The sequence below is a fragment of the Zalophus californianus genome, chromosome 11, assembly GCF_009762305.2.
Source record: "Zalophus californianus isolate mZalCal1 chromosome 11, mZalCal1.pri.v2, whole genome shotgun sequence".
Taxonomy (NCBI): domain Eukaryota; kingdom Metazoa; phylum Chordata; class Mammalia; order Carnivora; family Otariidae; genus Zalophus; species Zalophus californianus.
Window position 1 is genome coordinate 60,583,506 of NC_045605.1, and position 18,583 is coordinate 60,602,088.

The 18,583-nt window shown below is 37.7% G+C and overlaps 2 protein-coding genes across 2 annotated transcripts; both read right to left on the reverse strand.

The window, feature by feature from the left end:
• Positions 1–5,209: 5,209 nt before the first annotated feature.
• On the reverse strand, positions 5,210–6,139 carry LOC113915156 (olfactory receptor 51A7-like). Its single transcript, XM_027580952.1, is given in 3 exon segments — positions 5,210–5,374; positions 5,376–5,623; positions 5,626–6,139. Coding segments are annotated over 3 exon segments (927 nt in total).
• An 11,278-nt stretch (positions 6,140–17,417) lies between these two features.
• On the reverse strand, positions 17,418–18,368 carry LOC113915275 (olfactory receptor 51G1). The gene has a single exon (XM_027581101.1). The coding sequence runs from the start codon at positions 18,366–18,368 to the stop codon at positions 17,418–17,420; it is 951 nt and encodes a 316-aa protein (XP_027436902.1).
• Positions 18,369–18,583: the final 215 nt, after the last annotated feature.

Genomic DNA, 18,583 nt, shown 5'->3' on the forward strand with positions numbered 1-18,583 from the left:
GGTTGAGAAGAAGAAGAATGAAATCAGAAATCTCAACAGCCTTCTGTTTTCCTTTCTGGCTAGTCTTCCCGTGTGTCCCCATGTGGTCAATTAAATCACTGGAGCAGAAAGAGGAGAATACATTTCCCCTAAACTTACTGAAGAGTTAAACAAAACAAAACAAAACAAAACACCACAGTTCAAAAACAAATTAATTGTGTTTGCCCCTCAAACATTTAAAACAATTACATGGAACTCCTCTGCACATTAAAAGCATGATAAGATCATTTTATTCTAGTTGAATAATTTAATTATCTGCTCAAAAATGGCAACTCTTAGACCAAAAATAAATGCACTTTAAAAACAAAATAAGGTCATTTTATTCTGGTTGAACAATTTAATTAACTGCTTAAAAATGATAATTCTTAGGCCAAAAATAAATGACTATAATTTTCTGTCTGCGCTCAGATGACCAAAAATCACTTATTTCTGTGGTCAAATTTCCCAGGGGGCATCACAGATTTTTCCTTGAGCTGGTAAATGAAAGAGTTATGTGTGTGCAAAGACATGCACATTGCAATGTGTAATTTAACTAGGAAATTTTTGCACCCTGGTTTCAGTTCCTAAAGTCACCTCTAGGGAGCCCCATCTCCTTACAGATGCACCCCCCGAACCTCTATCTTTTCTTGAATCTTTTCTCTCCTTAGCAAAAGTGAAACTGTCACAGAACTAATTGCTACTTGTTATACCTCCAGTGAGTCCAATATCTAAAGTCACATATTGCCTTTCGTTATTTTTCCCATTGCCTAGATAATCTAAATACAGTTCTTGATTCTGATTCCATAACACCTCTTCTGTGTCACCTCGGCCTCCCAACAGCACCTTTTTTTCCATTTGCCCTTGTTTCTTGGGTAGTTAATTTTTTACCTATCTGTTGGGCTTCTCGACCTTTTGGTGTACTTGTCATTGTAGAATTGCACGGTGACTTTGATGCTTCTTAGTAGGAAATCTTTGGAGTACCTTTCTTAACAATATTTGTTTTGTCAAGAAGTAACCTCACTATCGAGTTGATGGGATGTTGGAATTTTCCTGTTTTTTTCACATAGAGTTATGAAACTTTGTTCCACTCAGGATAATTCATGTCTGAGCACAGGAGGACAAACAGATATTCTGATCTAAGCCACCTGTCTCCTCTCCCTATATCAACTTCCTACTCCTGGCAGACAGGGAATACCATTTCCAATCTCTGGTGTGTTTGCCCCGGCCTTCTGTTCAGCTCAAGCTAGTGTAATGCCTCAGGGTTGTAGGGCCTTTTTAGAGTATAGAAAATTCTGAATTCCAAGAGTTTTAGTTGAACAGTTGTAGAAATGTGCAAGCATTCTTCCAGTTTTATGATGGTCAATACTTAAGGCAGTGTGCTGCATTTGTGTTCATCTTTTACTATTCCAAATGTGCTTTTCATATCTAGCTCAAAAGGCAACTCACCTGCTCAATACCAAAAACACTTTTATCAGTGTTCTTCATCCCCCTAGCAATTGTTAATAGGACATGAATTTGTTTTGTTGTTATTTCAAGGAATGTATTTAATATATTTGGAGGTTGTTCTGATTATAAATGTCATGTCTGATTATAAATGTATACTTATACACACCTATATATACTATATATAATTAAAATTTTGTGATTAAAAAGATAACAAAAATCATTCACAATCTACTAATGAGAGATTTTATGATATATAAGTGAATCTTTTTTTAATTACCAACATGTGTGCACACATAGTTTTTTTTTAAAGATTTATTTATTTATTTGAGAGAGAGAGCATATGCAGGGGTCAGGGGCAGACAGAGGAGAAGAGGAAATCCTCAAGCAGACTCCCCACTGAGCATGGAGTCCAACTCAGGGCTTGATCCCAGGACCCTGAGATCATGACCTGAGCAGAAATCAAGAGTTGAATGCTCAAATGACTGAGCTAACCCAGGTACCCCTGCACACACATACATTTATAAACTAGGATAGTAGTGTATACTCAAAATATATATCTTACTTATTTGCTTGATATTATTTATCATTTTCTGTTAATAATATACCAGATTTTTATATTAGACTTTATATTAGACTTTACTTCCACTAGGAAGCTCTCTCCTTTGATTCTCCACTAAAATAGGCATTACCAGTCTTTTATTTGCTTTCTTATATGTGTACTTAAACTTACCACACTTTACTCAGTGAATTTAATTATTTATTTACTTGATTTTCCCACCACCAGACTGTAAGCTCCTTGATATAGCGTCTAAATTTGTTTCATTTAATCCTTAACATCTAATACAATGCTTAGCAAATGCCACTTAGTTGTTGATGCTGTGTTGCATAGGTGAATAATATTTGTTATTATTTGTATATCATGGTTTATGTTATCATTTATTACTTAATATTTCAGTAGTTTATGTATTTTTATCATAGAAAATAATCCTTGATATACATTATAAATAAATATTTGATCACACTTCTGATTATGTTCTTAGATTCCTAGAATATGAATTACTAAATTTAGAAAGAAGCAAAATAATAGTTGGTCTGGTGTAGTGCATGAGGTTGTAGGCTCTGGAAATGTACTATCTGGGTTTATAAAGCTCCTAACACTTTATAGTTCTTTGTTTTTGGAAAAATTGTTTAAGTTCTCAGAGCTTTAGCTTCTTAATCCATGAAACAAGAGGAAGTAATAAAATCTGCCTTCCCACGTTCTTACAAAAGTTAAATGAGTTTATACAAGTAAGTATATAGCCTAATGTCTGGTGCCTGGTGAACGTTGGATTATATTGTATGTTAATTAACTGGAATTTAAATAAAAACTTATCTTTGTACTTAATTCCTAATTTATTTTAGTTTATTTTTGTGTGTAATAAAAGATCACACACAAATATGGTTTCTAAAGTAGGTTGTAATTTTTTCTACCACTATTATTTGAGTAACCTATTTTCAATAAGGTTCTGATATTCTTTAATTATACATTATTTTCATATCATTTAGAGTATATTGCAGTGTGTTTATTCTTCTTTGTTCTTCCCATTGATTTGTTGAGCAAACTACATACAATTTTATAGCTGTTTAATAAATTTCACTATCTTATGAAACTTTTTTACAGTTGCTATTTATTTTTTTCTTATATTCCCGGTTGACACTTGAAAATCTGTTTTTAGAATTATTTTGGTACATTTTCAATGAAATGTTACTGGAAGCTTGATTGGAAATGCATTAAACCTCTACTATAATTGAGGAAAACAGATTGTAGCCTATTCACTCTTATGATCCAGAAAAACATTTATTGACACCTTATGACTTGATCAGTTTCTTCTTGTAAAGATCTGAATTTCTGAGTTGAGGGCAAATACTAAAGAATGGAAGATAAATATTCTGTCTTGTTTCTCACATGACAACCTGTTTGCTTTTCCTTGTGGCTACACAGGACATGAACCATTTATCAGGGCAGCTTCTTTGACTTAAAATTTATAGTTACTCCTTACTGATTTTGGCAATAGTTTTTTTTTTTTTTTTTAATCATTTTAGATGTTCTGTATGCTTGTAATTTATTATCATATCCTGAATTGTCAAAGGTTTTTTTTGTATGTGTGCCTGTGTGGTCTTTTTTTCTAAACAAGTTGGGAGATGTGTCAGACTATTATCCACATGTCATTTATATGCCAACAAATATGATGTATACAGTTTCTTTAGGGAAACAAAGTATAAGTAAGAAAAACAGACAGGTGAACTAAGAACATAATTGGAAACAACCTGGTAGGAAGCCCAAAAGTTTGTCTTGACTAAACTATGGGCATCTAGATAAGGTCAGCTATTGAACAATAAGAACTCAGTTAAACTCACCTGGGGACATAAAATGTATATGAATATTTACTTATCAGAGAACAACTTCTTCAAAAATGGTTCTTTGGAACAAATAATACTAACTATTTGTGAGTTCAACAGAGGCAATAAAACATTAAAATTGATTACCAATAGTTTTTTTCCCAATACACAGTACAAACTTTTTAAGGGTTTTGGTTGACTTAGTCTAAATTTTATGTTTTATACCTCCGTCTGCTATGAAGTACTCACAAATAAAAGATGAACAGGAAACAAATGAATTTTATCGAGTATATTGAGATAGCCAATCTAATTTAGTTGACTATTTTTTAAAAATGGAACCATATATGTATGAATATCATTTTATATTGCTTAACATATGGTCATATTTTCTGCTAGTTTAAAATTATTTCAAGCTTGTTTAGTGTTATTGAATATATCATAGTTCAAAATACCAAGTGCTTAAACAAACATGAATTCCATTATTTTAAAGTAGTAAAGAATATCAGTGTTTTAAAAATTACTGAACTACTAGCTTCCCTGTCTTCCACCAATAGCAGAATTGTTCCTCTCTTCTCCTTTTAGTAACTATAATTTCTTTGAACCCTGTTGTAATAGGGAGAAAAAAATCTGGTCTGTCTTAAAGAATGTTATGAGAGAGCTTATTGTCATATTTCAAGGCTATGAAAGCTCTAACATAAAAGAGAATCACTGATTGTCTCTATTTGATTACTAAGGAAAGAGCAAAGAGGAAATTTTTAACCAATTTGCATTTGACAATACACTTCTTTCCTTAAATGGAAAATCAAGGATTTGCATTAAATAGACTGAAGACCCCTCAACAGATACAGGTCTGAAGTCTGCCTGAAAGAAATCCATAATTGGATTGGGGTAACATCCTTTAACTTCCAGTTCCTTTAGTATTCATTTTCTATAAGGGGGCACAAGCTCTACTCCCATGTGTATTTATCCTTGTGCTGTAATAAATAGCGTAACTAAAATTCCAAATCAGTATATTGATTCGTGATTTTAATAGTATTGCAAAACCTCTCTCTCTCTGTGTCAAATAAATAAATAAATAAAAATCTTTAAAAAATAGTATTGCAAAACTATTCCATCCTTACCTGTCAATGCCCATGTCAGTCCTAGGCTCACAGACCTCAGTGCCCAGCTCATATGTTGTAGTGATTATAAGAATGGTTAAGGAAGATAAGACTAAGTATCCATAATACTTTTCATAATAAATATCCATAATAAGAAAAAATATCCATAGTTGTTTTTATCTTGTTGTTAACGATCAGTGGCTATCTGAAATATATTATTTTATTCTCTGATCTTGGCTGACCTTGCCTTACTTTTTCCCATACCTTCATTTTAGATATAATATTCCCCAAACCTTCTCATGAATTTGCCGTGTCTTTATACAGTATACAATGGGGTTCATCAGAGGTGGTACTAGCATGAAAATGTCAGCAATGAGGATCATGACCACTGGGGACTTGTGCTTGCCAAAACGGTGCATGGAGGCCAAAGACAATGATGGGCACATAGAAGATGAGCACAGCACAGATGTGGGAGACAAAGGTGTTGAGGGCCTTGAGCTGCTCCTTATGGGATCCAATGCCCAACACAGTCTTCAGGATGAATATGTAGGACACAGCAATGAACACACTGTCTGACATCATACAGCGGGCAATGAAGAAACCATAGAAAAAGTTGACCATGTTGTTGGAGCACGCCAGCTTCATGACATCCTGGTGCAGACAAAAAGAATGAGAAAGAATTGACAATACGTCAATATTTTGAGAGTGAAAGGAAATGGGAGCACTAAAAGCATGCTTTTAATGAGAAACACCAGTCCCATTTTGGCAACTCCGGCATTGGTGAGGATAGAGCTATATCTCAGAGGGTTGCATATGGCCAAAAAACAGTCAAAAGACATGACCAGGAGCACTGAAGACTCCATATCTGTGAATCCATGGATAAAGAATTCTTGAGCGAAACAGGCATTTGGAGAAAGTCCTGTAGCATTGAAAACAAAGATCCTCAGCATAGTAGGGAGGGATGAGAGGGAAAGGCCCAGGTCAGAGACAGCCAGCATGGAGAGGAAATAGTACATGGGGGCATGGAGTGAGGGCTCTGTCCTGATGACAAAGAGGATGGTGCAATGGCCAAGGATGGCCACCAGGTACGTGAGGCAGATGGGGACAGAGATCCAAACATGAACATGCTCCAGTCCTGGGATTCCAATCAGGAAGAAGGTGGTGATCTCAATTTTAGAGGAATTGAGAGTGTGCATGATGCATCAGTTGGAAAGTATTTATTCCCAGATCTGAAATGACACTTTCAACATAAGTCTGTTATGCTCATTTCCCTCCTTTCAGCACTTTTGTCTGAGACATAAAGAAAATGCAATTTTGAGGGGCGCCTGGGTGGCTCAGTCATTAAGCGTCTGCCTTTGGCTCAGGTCATGATCCCAGGGTCCTGGGATTGAGCCCCGCATCGGGCTCCCTGCTCCACGGGAAACCTGCTTCTCCCTCTCCCACTCCCCCTGCTTGTGTTCTCTCTCTAGCTGTGTCTCTCTCTGTCAAATAAATAAATAAAATCTTAAAAAAAAAAAGGAAATGCAATTTTGAAGGACTCAGATCAAGAAATAAAAGAAGGAAGTATTTCTTCTGAACAAGCTATTGATAATAGAGTCAGATAATGTTAATTGGTAAGGAGAACCGAGAATATAGGAACTATCTTAACCAACCACATTTCTCCATAAAGTCCTCAGAAAAAAACACCAACGTGAAGAGCAGTGACCTGCAAATAAATTCCTCCTTTTCTATTAGGATTTGCCCCTCCCCAGCCCCAATCCAATGAAAAATTTTATACAGTTAGGCTGAACCATAGATAACACTTTTTGCTTGGTTTAGAGTGAGTCCCCCCCCCCCAAAAAAAGCTGGAAACTGCCAAAAGTAGATTTTTAAGAGAGCAGATACTAAGTGGTTTCTCCAATTTTTATAGTCTTTCCCTCCAGACGTTTTTCAGGCCAGGACTTGAGCTTCTAAAGCTGACCTTACTCACAAGCTCTCCGTAGGAAGAGGTACAAAGAAAGGACAGAAAATAGGTCGTGTGTGCTTGACTGTTAACCCTCTCTTACAGTATAGTGGAAAACCCCATTTTCTTGTATGGAAGCAGATAGAATGTTCTTTAAAATGAGTAATCCATATCAGTGCTCTCTATCATGAGCATGGGAGGAGAGAGACTTTCTTAGACTTGCTTTATAGGCCAACATATACTCTCATAAACACAAAGTGACTCAGCCAACTGGACTATAGGCCAGCCATGGTGGGTGGCAAGGTGAGAGACATAGTATGTTGGTGATGAGGGAGACTGGTATTCTCTGTCCTTTTTTTTTTTTTTTTTCCTGACTCCATAAGGTAAATAGATGTTCTACAACTGTAGTTTGTTTGTTTTTATAGACAACAGATCTCACTATGTAACTTTGAGAGTTTTCTCTTTTTTTTAAGATTTTATTTATTTATTTGACAGAAAGATAGCGAGAGAGCACAAGTAGGCAGAGAGGCAAGCAGAGGGAGAGGGAGAAGCAGGCTCTCTGCTGAACAGCAAGCCTGACGTGGGGGACCCTGGGATTTTGACCTGCGCCAAAGGCAGACGCTTGACTGAGCCACCCAAGCACCCTTAGAGTTGTCTCTTTCTTTATGGATTAACTTATCAGGGACAACGGGTTCCACGATACACAGAGCATATTGGTTTCTACCCCTTTGCCTAGAGAAGGGAGGGTTTAATTGAGAAGCTTGGGCTTTGACAGAGCACTCTTGCTTATTAGGAATCAGAAACACAAGCTTTTCAATTAGTTCATCTTCTCTCCTTCTGGGAGGTCAGGGGATGGGACTGAGAATTCCAACCCTTTTATCACCTGGTTGATTCTCCAGACAACCAGCCCCCAATCTTGGGTGAGGTCCAAAAGTTATCACATTAACATGAGAAAAGACAACTTTATCTCTCTCATCACACAGCAAATTCCAAGGGAAATCAATGCCGAACACAGGCATGAAGACCAAATATATTTATTATAAATCACAATATTGCAATGACTAATTTCTTTCACTCACAAAGCATTTATGCCCCTAAATATTTGTCTTAAATATCCTCAAACATTCCAGCAGCTTTGCTATCTCCCTAATATACTTGCCCTTTCCTCAGCTCTAACAGCTTTCTCAGAAGTCACATCCTCAGAAAGGCCTTCCCTGAATACCCTAGCTGCCTCGGTCCTGTTCTATTCCCTTGCTCAGATCCAATTACAGTATTAACTTCAGTTTGTTTATCTCTGGCATACAGTAAATCCTCAAATATTTGTTACATAAATGAAAAAATCTTTTAAGGACAATATCAATGGATTTATTAAAGTAACAGAGTCTTTTTTGTATTTTGAAAATACATTTTATTAGAAGATCTTGGGATTAGCATTAGTTTAAAGGTATATTCTTTATAAAATATTAAAATAATTGAACTTAAGGGCAATAAATAAAATACTTAAACTAAAAAAATACACTTGTCAAGATAGCTTGTTAACCTTTGTGTATGTCATTAGGTAATTAATAAATGCATAAATAAATCACTTCATAGAAAGACAGATATAACACTTCATTTTATCCCCATATTCTAAAGTCTACAGAAGAAAGGAAGAACAGTAGAGTGGATTGAAAGAGAAAATAGGGAAACAGGAGGGATTTATTGAATTATGCTGCATGTTTATACTTGTTACTTCATTTAATCCTCATATGGTATTATTATTCCTGATTGACAAATTTGAAAATGGGAGCATAGAGAGACTAATTTCTTGAAAAAACGTATATTGTTATGAACAGACATGAGGTGTTGTAACCTTAACATGAGTTTGCTCCTTGGTGAGTAACAGGTGGAGACTACACCAGGGGGAGTTGTCACACAAGGAAACTTTATTTGCAGCAAATAAGATCAAGGGGAGTAACTTCCAAAGCAGTGACTACCCAGCAGAGGTGAGTGGGTTCCTATTATTTAGGGTTTAGGATGAATATTCAGAAAGGGGAGCTTCGTCATCGCACGTAAAGGAGGGCATAAAGTGGTGCAGGAGTACTTAGAAAACATGCCCATGCATGCATCTTGTCTTACGTCAGTGAAGCTTGTGCTTTTTTGGGGGCAGAGACTTGGACATTATAAAGAAGCAGAGGTAACTGTCAGAGGAGGGGAAGGGACTATGGGCAAGCTTTGAGAGCAGGTCTAAACTGACTGGACTCCTTATCTTGGGTAAGGAAGGCAGGGTCTTGCTCCGTTTTGAAATAGCACTAAGAGCTTTATCACTGCTTGATTGTCTCTGATTTGGTCAGGCTACTTCCTGGCCTCAGAGAGACTGTTGGTTTTTGTATTATTTCCTTTGTTCCCTTAAAGTTCTTAACTACTGAGGTTTTTGCATTTCTTTGTAATTCTGACAACTCTTAGGAAGTTCTTAGCAAGAAGTGTGCTTGGCCAAGTAGGGTGTAGATAGTGAAAATAGCTGGTGGCCTAAAATGACTTCTCTAGTGTCATGAATGCAGCATCTTGTCTTTCTTTTTCTGGGGACCCATGACTCTTTCTGCTTACAGTTTGAACCAATGTCATTTGAATTTCAAGCTTTTTCAGTTATACCATGCTTCCTATCTCATGTTAATTAATAAGTTTAAAAACTGAATACATCACAAGGAAATTGCATTCTGTTGGAAGACATAAAAAATTAGTGTTGGTAGTAAGTAATATAAATGGCAAAAAAGGTTGAAGCCTTGAACTTTACCGCATTCCAGTGTCAGTGCCCTATAGAGTTACCTCCACAGCTATTTTAATCAACATAAGTCATTTCAATTTCATTTCTGACAAAATTGCTTCAGATGAGAAATAAAAGGCCAACAGAGATTGTTGATAGCAAAATCCAGCAAATAGAACCTACTGTGAAACAACAAAGGCAAAAGTATGTAATCAGTACCTGTTTAGCCAGATCAAGGGGTGAGGAAGGTAAGAGATGGTTCTTAAGCTGAGGGGGGAGAAGTGGTGTAGGTATTTTAAAAAATAGGGAAAAAAGAAAGCACTGGGAACTTTTACTATGTGTTAAACATTGTGTTAGACAATTTTTACATGTAGCTATTTCTGCTTTCAAAATTTTTGTTCACATTTTTATGTGAACTTGGAAATAAATATCTGTGAAGCCTCACAGCCCTACTAATGAACAGGAGAGAGCAAAGTAGCAGAATTTCTTTGAAGATATGGTTACTGGCAAAGCCCTGATCCGTCTGAAACAAAATAAACCTACCAGCAATAATGTTAGGAGTTAGTTGGACAGTTAGGTAGTCAGGGCCAGGGTCCCCAATAAGGAAATATGGAGTCAGGACAGCTAAAATAAAACAGCACTAATATCCTGTTCTGTAGCTTAGACAGGACTGCACTAGCATTCTGCTTTGCAGCCTTTGCAGACATGACTTTTGCAAAATGTCCTAAAATAAGTCAATTAACCCCAAAGCATTTGTCAGTATCATGGGCAAGGGGCAATTAAGACATAAGTCCCCAGATGTCAACAACAACAACAACAAAAAGACCATCGGCACATAGACATTAACCTAATAGGTAGATAGATAGGTGACTGTGACCAAAGCTCTGATTGGCACGACTCAGCACACCCTGATTGCTTAAACTAGTTCTGCAAAAGAGCTCATAAAAACCCCTACACTTAGAAACTCCAAGGGCAACCCTCTCAGGTCCCCTCCCTCTTTGGGAGTTTTGTACTATTGCTCCATAAACTTTGCTTTGCTGCCCACCACTCTTCGTCTGGTCTACCTCTTCATTCTTCGAAGCAGCGTCACCAAGAACTGCAGGCACTAAAGGCAGAGAAATCCTGCAAAAATAGTTATCAAAAAGGGCCCAATGCATTTGTTTCTCAAGTACCGTGCCTCATGCAGAGACATTACTGAAATATTTCTTTAGTAAATTGACTGTCTTGAGAGAAAGTCTTAAATGTTATTACTGATAAGAATTAAAATCCAGGAATACTTCCTCTTAGATGAATGGTACCTTAAACTCTTTGTGTACATCATTTTATTTAATTCTCAGAGCAACCCCATGAGGCAGGTATTATTATTATTTCTGTTTTATGAATTAGGAAAGAAAGAAACAGCTAGTAAAGGATGAAACTGGAATTCAAACCCAAGTGTGTCTTATTCTCCTGCCAGATGCCAAGCACTACCTTCTACTGCTCCTTATATTACTTCCTCTCCAATCTCCTGTGACTCATTTAATTTAACTAGGTTGTCCTCTGGTCCCTGTTCCAAAGTTCTTCCAATAACTTGAGACTATAATGTCATCTCAGCTGCTCTTTCTTCCAAGACTAAAGCCCTTCCTGTAATTCCAGTCTAGCGACTGAGACCCTATTACCCATGGCCTGACTCAACCTGGGATATCTGCCTTCCCATTCTTTGCTTAGGCAGATAATTTTTTTTTTTAATTTAAATTCAAGTTAGTTAACATATAGTGTAGTATTAGATTCAGGAGTAGAATTTAGTGATTGATCACTTACATGTAACACCCAGTGCTCATCACAAGTACCCTCCTTAAAACACTTCACCCAGTTACCCCATCCCCCCACCCATCCCCCCTCCAGCAACCCTCAGTTTGTTCTCTATAGTTAAGAGTCTCTTATGGTTTGCTTCCCTCTCTGTTTTTAATCTAGCCAGATAAATTTTATGCTTTCATCAGACTGGTTTTCCTATTTCCCAGTCCCTCTCTCACTCTGTCTAGCATTTTGTCTAACTGCGTGAACAACTGGATGCTTTCTAAGATCAACCATGGATGGGTGAAATGAACAGTGCCAGTGGATGGCTAAAAGAAGATTCAGTACAATTTTAATTTTCATAGCTTCTTCTCCAAATTTAAGTTAAATTCTCCTCTTGTCAGGCAAACACTGCTCTGAGAAAAGCTCCCTCCATTCCCTTCCCCTCTTTGCAATCTTATTAATTAATTAACTAATTAACTAATTATTTTTCACCTCTTAGCCCTCCTTATATCAGCTTCCATGCAGTGCTCCTCATTCCCAGTCCCCTTATGCATAGTACCCAGTTCTTTGGGTACTCAAGTTTCAGACACACTTAAGGATACAAAGCCATATTATAAGGCACAATTATGTTGGGCCCCATTGCACTTACCATTTGACCACATAGTGAAACAGAAATGACTTTAGGCTACAGGCTTCTCAGCCTGAGTGTACCATATCTGTTGACTAAGACCTTTATGTATAGATCACAGACTTTTTGAGCTGCCTTCTGAGTTTTGCACTCATGAGGACAACAATTCCTCCAGCTTGGCTACCCTCTGTAAACAAATGATTTCCCTGAGAAATTTCCTAGGAATTCCTGGAAGAGGGCTTGGATCAGGACCGTAGTTCTAACTCGTTGGTTCCCACAAGTCCATGAAAAGGTCAGACTGGGATGTCCCACAGATTTTGGAGACCTGCACATATCAAGGAGAGCCTGCCCCAGAGATTAGGGAAAGCAGTTGAGGCTTCAAGAAATCATTTAATTCCAAATTAATTGATGTATTATTTTTGGTTCACCATTTCTTTGTTTCTTCTTTTTTTTCATTGGTGAAAAGTGTTTTTTCCTGTCTTTATTATTGCCAATATAATTTACATATAGAAAGACACACAGGGGTGCCTGGGTGGCTCAGTTGGTTAAGCGACTGCTTTCGGCTCAGGTCATGATCCCGGAGTCCCAGATCGAGTCGTGCATCGGGCTCCCTGCTGGGCAGAGAGTCTGCTTCTCCCTCTGACCCTCTTCCCTCTCATGCTCTCTATCTCTCATTCTCTCTCTCTCAAATAAGTAAATAAAATCTTAAAAAAAAAAAGAAAGACACAGATTTCTGATTTTTACCTACACATGCAACCAAGTAACAATCAAGGATGTGCTAAAATCTCCAAATCTGATTATGAATTTTACTTTTTAGTTGTTACTTTTTCTTTGTGTATTTTGAAGCTTTCTTATTAGATGTATAAATATTCAAGTTGTTATAACTTTATGACTTTATGAATTGACCCTTTTATCATTACAAAATGTCTCCTTTTTTCTTGGTGCTATGTCTTGCTTTAAACTGCATATGCTCTGATAATATGGCCACATTCACCATATATATTGGTATGCATGGTACATCTTTTCTCTTTTTACTCTTAACCTATCTGTGTCTTTGTGTTTCATTCCAAACTTTTATAACTGGCATGTTTTTTAATCCAGTGTGACTGGTGCTATTTTGTAATTGGGGTCTTTAGCCCGTTATATTTAATGTAATCATTAATACATTTAGTTTTATGTTTATCCTGTTTTATTTATTCCCTCATTGTCCCATCTGTTTTCTCTTCTCTGTTTTATGACTTTATTCACTTCTTAAAAAAAAATCTTTAAATCAAATCAGTTCACATATGTTTCAGTATTCTATTTTATTTCCTCAGTTGGGTTTTTGGCTATACTTTTTGGGTTTTGTTTTTTGTAGTCGCTCTTTGGATTATGGTATGAAAACTTTTAATTTAAACTATTAATTATTATATTAATAAATATAATAATTTATTATACTTCCCTACAGATAATGCAAGAAACTTTTTTTTTAAAAAGATTTTATTTACTTATTTAAGAGAGAGAGAAAGAAAGAGCGAGCATGAGTGGGGCAGGGGAGAAAGAAGGAGAAGCAGACTCCCCACTGAGCAGGGAGCCCGACACAAGGCTCAATCCCAGGACCCTGGGATCATAACCTGAGCTGAAGGCAGACACAACCGACTGAGCCACCCAGGTGCCCCCCCCCTTTTTTAAAGATTTTAATTATTTAGGAAACCTTTAACAGTATACTTCCATTTATCTCATTTTAAAATTGTATGCAGTTATTGCCAAGTACATATTTCTATCTATGTTACAGATCTCTCAGTACATTGTAATTCTTTTACTTTAAAGAGTAACTTATAGTGTACAGAAATTAAGAAAAGATAAAAAATATTTTATGTTTATTTGTGTATTCATTCTTTTGAGCATTCTTCATTCTTTCCTGTTTATCTGTGTTTACACAGTTTTTTTTAAATTTTTTATTGTTATGTTAATCACCATACATTACATCATTAATTTTTGATGTAGTGTTCCATGATTCATTGTTTGTGCATAACACCCAGTGCTCCATGCAGAATGTGCCCTCTTTAATACCCATCACCAGGCTAACCCATCCCCCCACCCCCCTCCCCTCAAGAACCCTCAGTTTGTTTTTCAGAGTCCATCGTCTCTCATGGTTCGTCTCCTCCTCCGAATTACTCCCCTTCATTCTTCCCCTCCTGCTATCGTCTCCTTCTTTTTTTTTTTTCTTAACTTATATTGCATTATTTGTTTCAGAAGCACAGATCTGTGATTCAACAGTCTTGCACAATTCACAGCACTCACCATAGCACATACCCTCCCCAATGTCTATCACACAGCCACCCCATCCCTCCCACCCCCCACCACTCCAGCAACCCTCAGTTTGTTTCCTGAGATTAAGAATTCCTCATATCAGTGAGGTCATATGATACATGTCTTTCTCTGATTGACTTATTTCACTCAGCATAACACCCTCCAGTTCCATACACGTCGTTGCAAATGGCAAGATCTCATTCCTTTTGATGGCTGCATAATATTCCATTGTGTATATATACCACATCTTCTTCATCCATTCATCTGTCGATGGACATCTTGGCTCTTTCCACAGTTTGGCTATTGTGGACATTGCTGCTATAAACATTGGGGTGCACGTACCCCTTCAGGTCCCTACATTTGTATCTTTGGGGTAAATACCCAGTAGTGCAATTGCTGGATCGAACGGTAGCTCTAATTTCAACTGTTTGAGGAACCTCCATACTGTTTTCCAGAGGGGTTGTACCAGCTTGCATTCCCACCAACAGTGTAGGAGGGTTCCCCTTTCTCCACATCCCCGCCAACATCTGTCGTTTCCTGACTTGTTAATTTTAGCCATTCTGACTGGTGTGAGGGGGTATCTCATTGAGGTTTTGATTTGGATTTCCCTGAGGCCGAGTGATGTTGAGCACTTTTTCATGTGTCTGTTGGCCATTTGGATGTCTTCTTTGGAAAAAATCTGTTCATGTCTTCTGCCCATTTCTTGATTGGATTATTTGTTCTTTGGGTGTTGAGTTTGATAAGTTCTTTATAGATTTTGGATACTAGCCCTTTATCTGATATGTCATTTGCAAATATTTTCTCCCATTCTGTTGGTTGTCTTTTGGTTTTGTGGATTGTTTCTTTTGCTGTGCAAAAGCTTTTTATCCTGATGAAATCCCAATAGTTCATTTTTGCCCTGGATTCCTTTGCCTTTGGCCATGTTTCTAGGAAGAAGTTGCTATGACTGAGGTCGAAGAGGTTCCTGCCTGTGTTCTCCTTTAGGATTTTCATGGATTCCTGTCTCACGTTTAGGTCTTTCAACCATTTGGAGTCTATTTTTGTGTGTGGTGTAAGGAAATGGTCCAGTTTCATTCTTCTGCATGTGGCTGTCCAATTTTCCCAACACCATTTGTTGAAGAGACTGTCTTTTTCCATTGGACATTCTTTCCTGCTTTGTCAAAGATGAGTTGACCATAGAGTTGAGGGTCCATTTCTGGGCTCTCTATTCTGTTCCATTGATCTATGTGTCTGTTTTTGTGTTGCCCTTCTATCTTTACAGAATATCCACAATGTATAGTTCCCAGGAACATGCCATGCTATTTCATATCCCTTTTTTCCTTTGTCTCTACTGAGGGAAAATAGGTGCCCATTGATCTGAAATTTTAGCATATGTGGGAAAAATAGAGTCCAGAAACTCTCAACAGCACAATGCTGAAAGTTTAGGTTTTGAGATCTGACAGACCTGAATGTGGTTTTGGGTTTTCCATTTATTAGATGTGATATTGGCTATAGTAACTTACCTCATTGAACCTCCCATCTAAAAGGATTATATGAGAATTAAGAGGAAATTGGCTATCTTAAATGGTAAGATAGCACTTAATAAAAATAGTTTGAGAAGTTAAAATTTTAACAAAATGATTGATATTCAGTGTTGTAGTAATTAGGTAAACATCATGACCATTTAAAATGTGTCTTATAAGCATGCTTTTCAATTAACATTCCTGAAGTTTTTAATAAGGCATACCTTTTTAACTCCTATGAGGTCTTTTCTACCCTACTTAAGTGTCTGGGAAGCTATTCTTCAGAAATAAACATGCCAATTCTTGATCTGGATCCTAGGTCATAGTTCTGTATAAAAAAAATTCATAATTTTGATGTGTCAATAATCAAATAATCACAACATAGCAGTCATCTAGCTGCTACTTGGAGAACAGCTTCTTGCAGTAAGTTTTTATAACTGACAAAAATATTTTAAAATTTTGACTCTGCCATCTTAATTTCCAAAGGAGAGTCAAATTGGATATTGCATGTAAGTGCATTGAGACTGTAGTATATAGTAGATGCCCAATAATTGTTAGTTGCTATTGCCACAATTGTCACTATTATTTTTAATTGTTATCTCCCAGATAATCATTAAGAAAGCTAGAGGTAGGGAGGAAATACAGGGTGTTCTGTTTATTTTGAAAGTTAAAATGTGTACATATTAGAGAATGCTCCCGTATCCCCAACACTCGTATGTCCTCTGACAGAATTTTGAATGTACATCTAGGCATCAACACAGGAGGTTATTATTATTATTTTTATTATCAAGTTTGGTTTTAAGCTGCCTTCTGAAACTTAGTTTTGTAAGAACTATTCAATAGAAATGAGTCCAAGATTGGTGCAAAGCCTCTGGAAGATTCTGGAAGAAAATCTTCAACTTCAACTGGCTGAAGCATGGGAGAGTTGAGTTTGAGACCCAAAGAGTATGAGTTCACACAGAAATAGGATTCATTTGGCAAGTCACAGTTCCTAGATGCTAACTGGTTCCTTTAAGTTACTAGATCCAAATGTGGAGTAGATCTGATAAAACAAAAAACTTACTTTGAGTGGGGTGTTAGTTAGGGTCCAATCAGAAGAAAGAAACCACCCAGTACTTTTAACAGAAAAGTTTCATAGAAGGATTTAACAAAAGATTACAGTAACAGGGACTCAACTAAGAGTGGGAAAGAAAGAACCATAAAAGATACTCTAGGGCTGAGGGAGAGTTTCTAAGGAAGAAACAAGTTTTCAGGGTAAGACTCCTCCCCAAAGCTAGTATTTGGATGTTGATGGAGAGAATGTGAGTGAAGCTTATTGAATGACGGAGAGTTCACTAGGTTGTTCTGGGCCAAATCTGGTCCACAATTAGGCTGAGACTGGTTGATGGAGAACCACTTGCTGGAAGACTGATGAAATTTTCCAGGAAGCCAGCTATGGTGGTTACTGTTGACTTTCTGGAGAGCAGCTGAGGCACCAGCTGGAATCACCAGAGAATTTCTAGAAGCTGCTTGAGGAGGTAATCTGCTACTGATTCATTGGAAACTAAAAATATCAACAGGCTTTATGCCGCAAACTCCCTCCCTTCCAGTCCTATCGAAAACCCCTAAGGGATTTTACAAACTCAAACTTCTTAGCAAAGCGGATGTGGATTTGCTTGGTCTTGATACCATAGACAATGGGGTTCATGAGAGGTGGTACCAGCAAATACACATAAGACATGAGGAGATGTACAGTATGGGGCAGATGTTCACCAAAGCGGTGCAAAAAGGACAAGCCAATCATGGGAATGTAGAAGAGTAGCACAGCACAGATGTGGGAGACACAGGTGTTGAGGGCTTGAAGTCGCTCCTGGCTGGAGGCAATGCTTAGCACAGTGCGGAGGATGAGGGCATAGGAGAGGAAGATGAGCAGTGAATCCACACCAACAGTGCAGGCCACAACAAATAGCCCATATATGTGATTGACAATGATGCTAGAGCAGGCCAGCTTCATGATCTCCAGGTGCAGACAATAGGCATGGGACAGCACATGGGAGTGGCAGTACTGGAAGCGTTTAAGGAGAAATGGCAGGGGCAGGATGAGCAGGGCACTTCTAAGCATTGAGCTCAGCCCCATCTTGACAATATGTGTGGGTGTCAAGACCGTGGAGTAACGCAGTGGGTTGCAGATGGCCACATAGCGGTCAATGGACATGGACAATAGACCTGAAGAATCTACCAGAGACAAGGTATGGATGAAGAAGAGCTGAGTGAAGCAGGCGGGGATGCCAATCTCTCTGGAATCAAACCAGAAGATGCCCAACACAGTGGGCAGTGTGGATAGACAAAATGTCAGGGCCAGCATGGCCAAGAAATAGTACATGGGTTCGTGGAGGGTGACATAAGTATGGATGATGTGGAGGATGGTAAGGTTTCCTACAATAACTGTCAAGTAGATGAAGCAGAAAGGAATAGAGATCCAGCCATGGAGATCTTCCAGACCTTGGAAGCCCGTTAGAAAGAAAGTGGCTTTTGGGAGGCTGCTATTATAAGAGATTGTCATGGCTTTACAATCTTGGATTCACCAACCTACAATAGCGAATGGGATTCCTGGAGAGTGACAGAACTGAATTCTCACTCACCGAAGTGTCCTGGGACCAGTGAGAGAGAAAGGATCTGCAGATAAAATGAGAAAGAATTAGGGGACTTGATCTATTAGTCTTTTTGGGGTGCCTAAGATGGGGGCTTTTACAGGGGATTTCTGTAGTCTGTGGATGC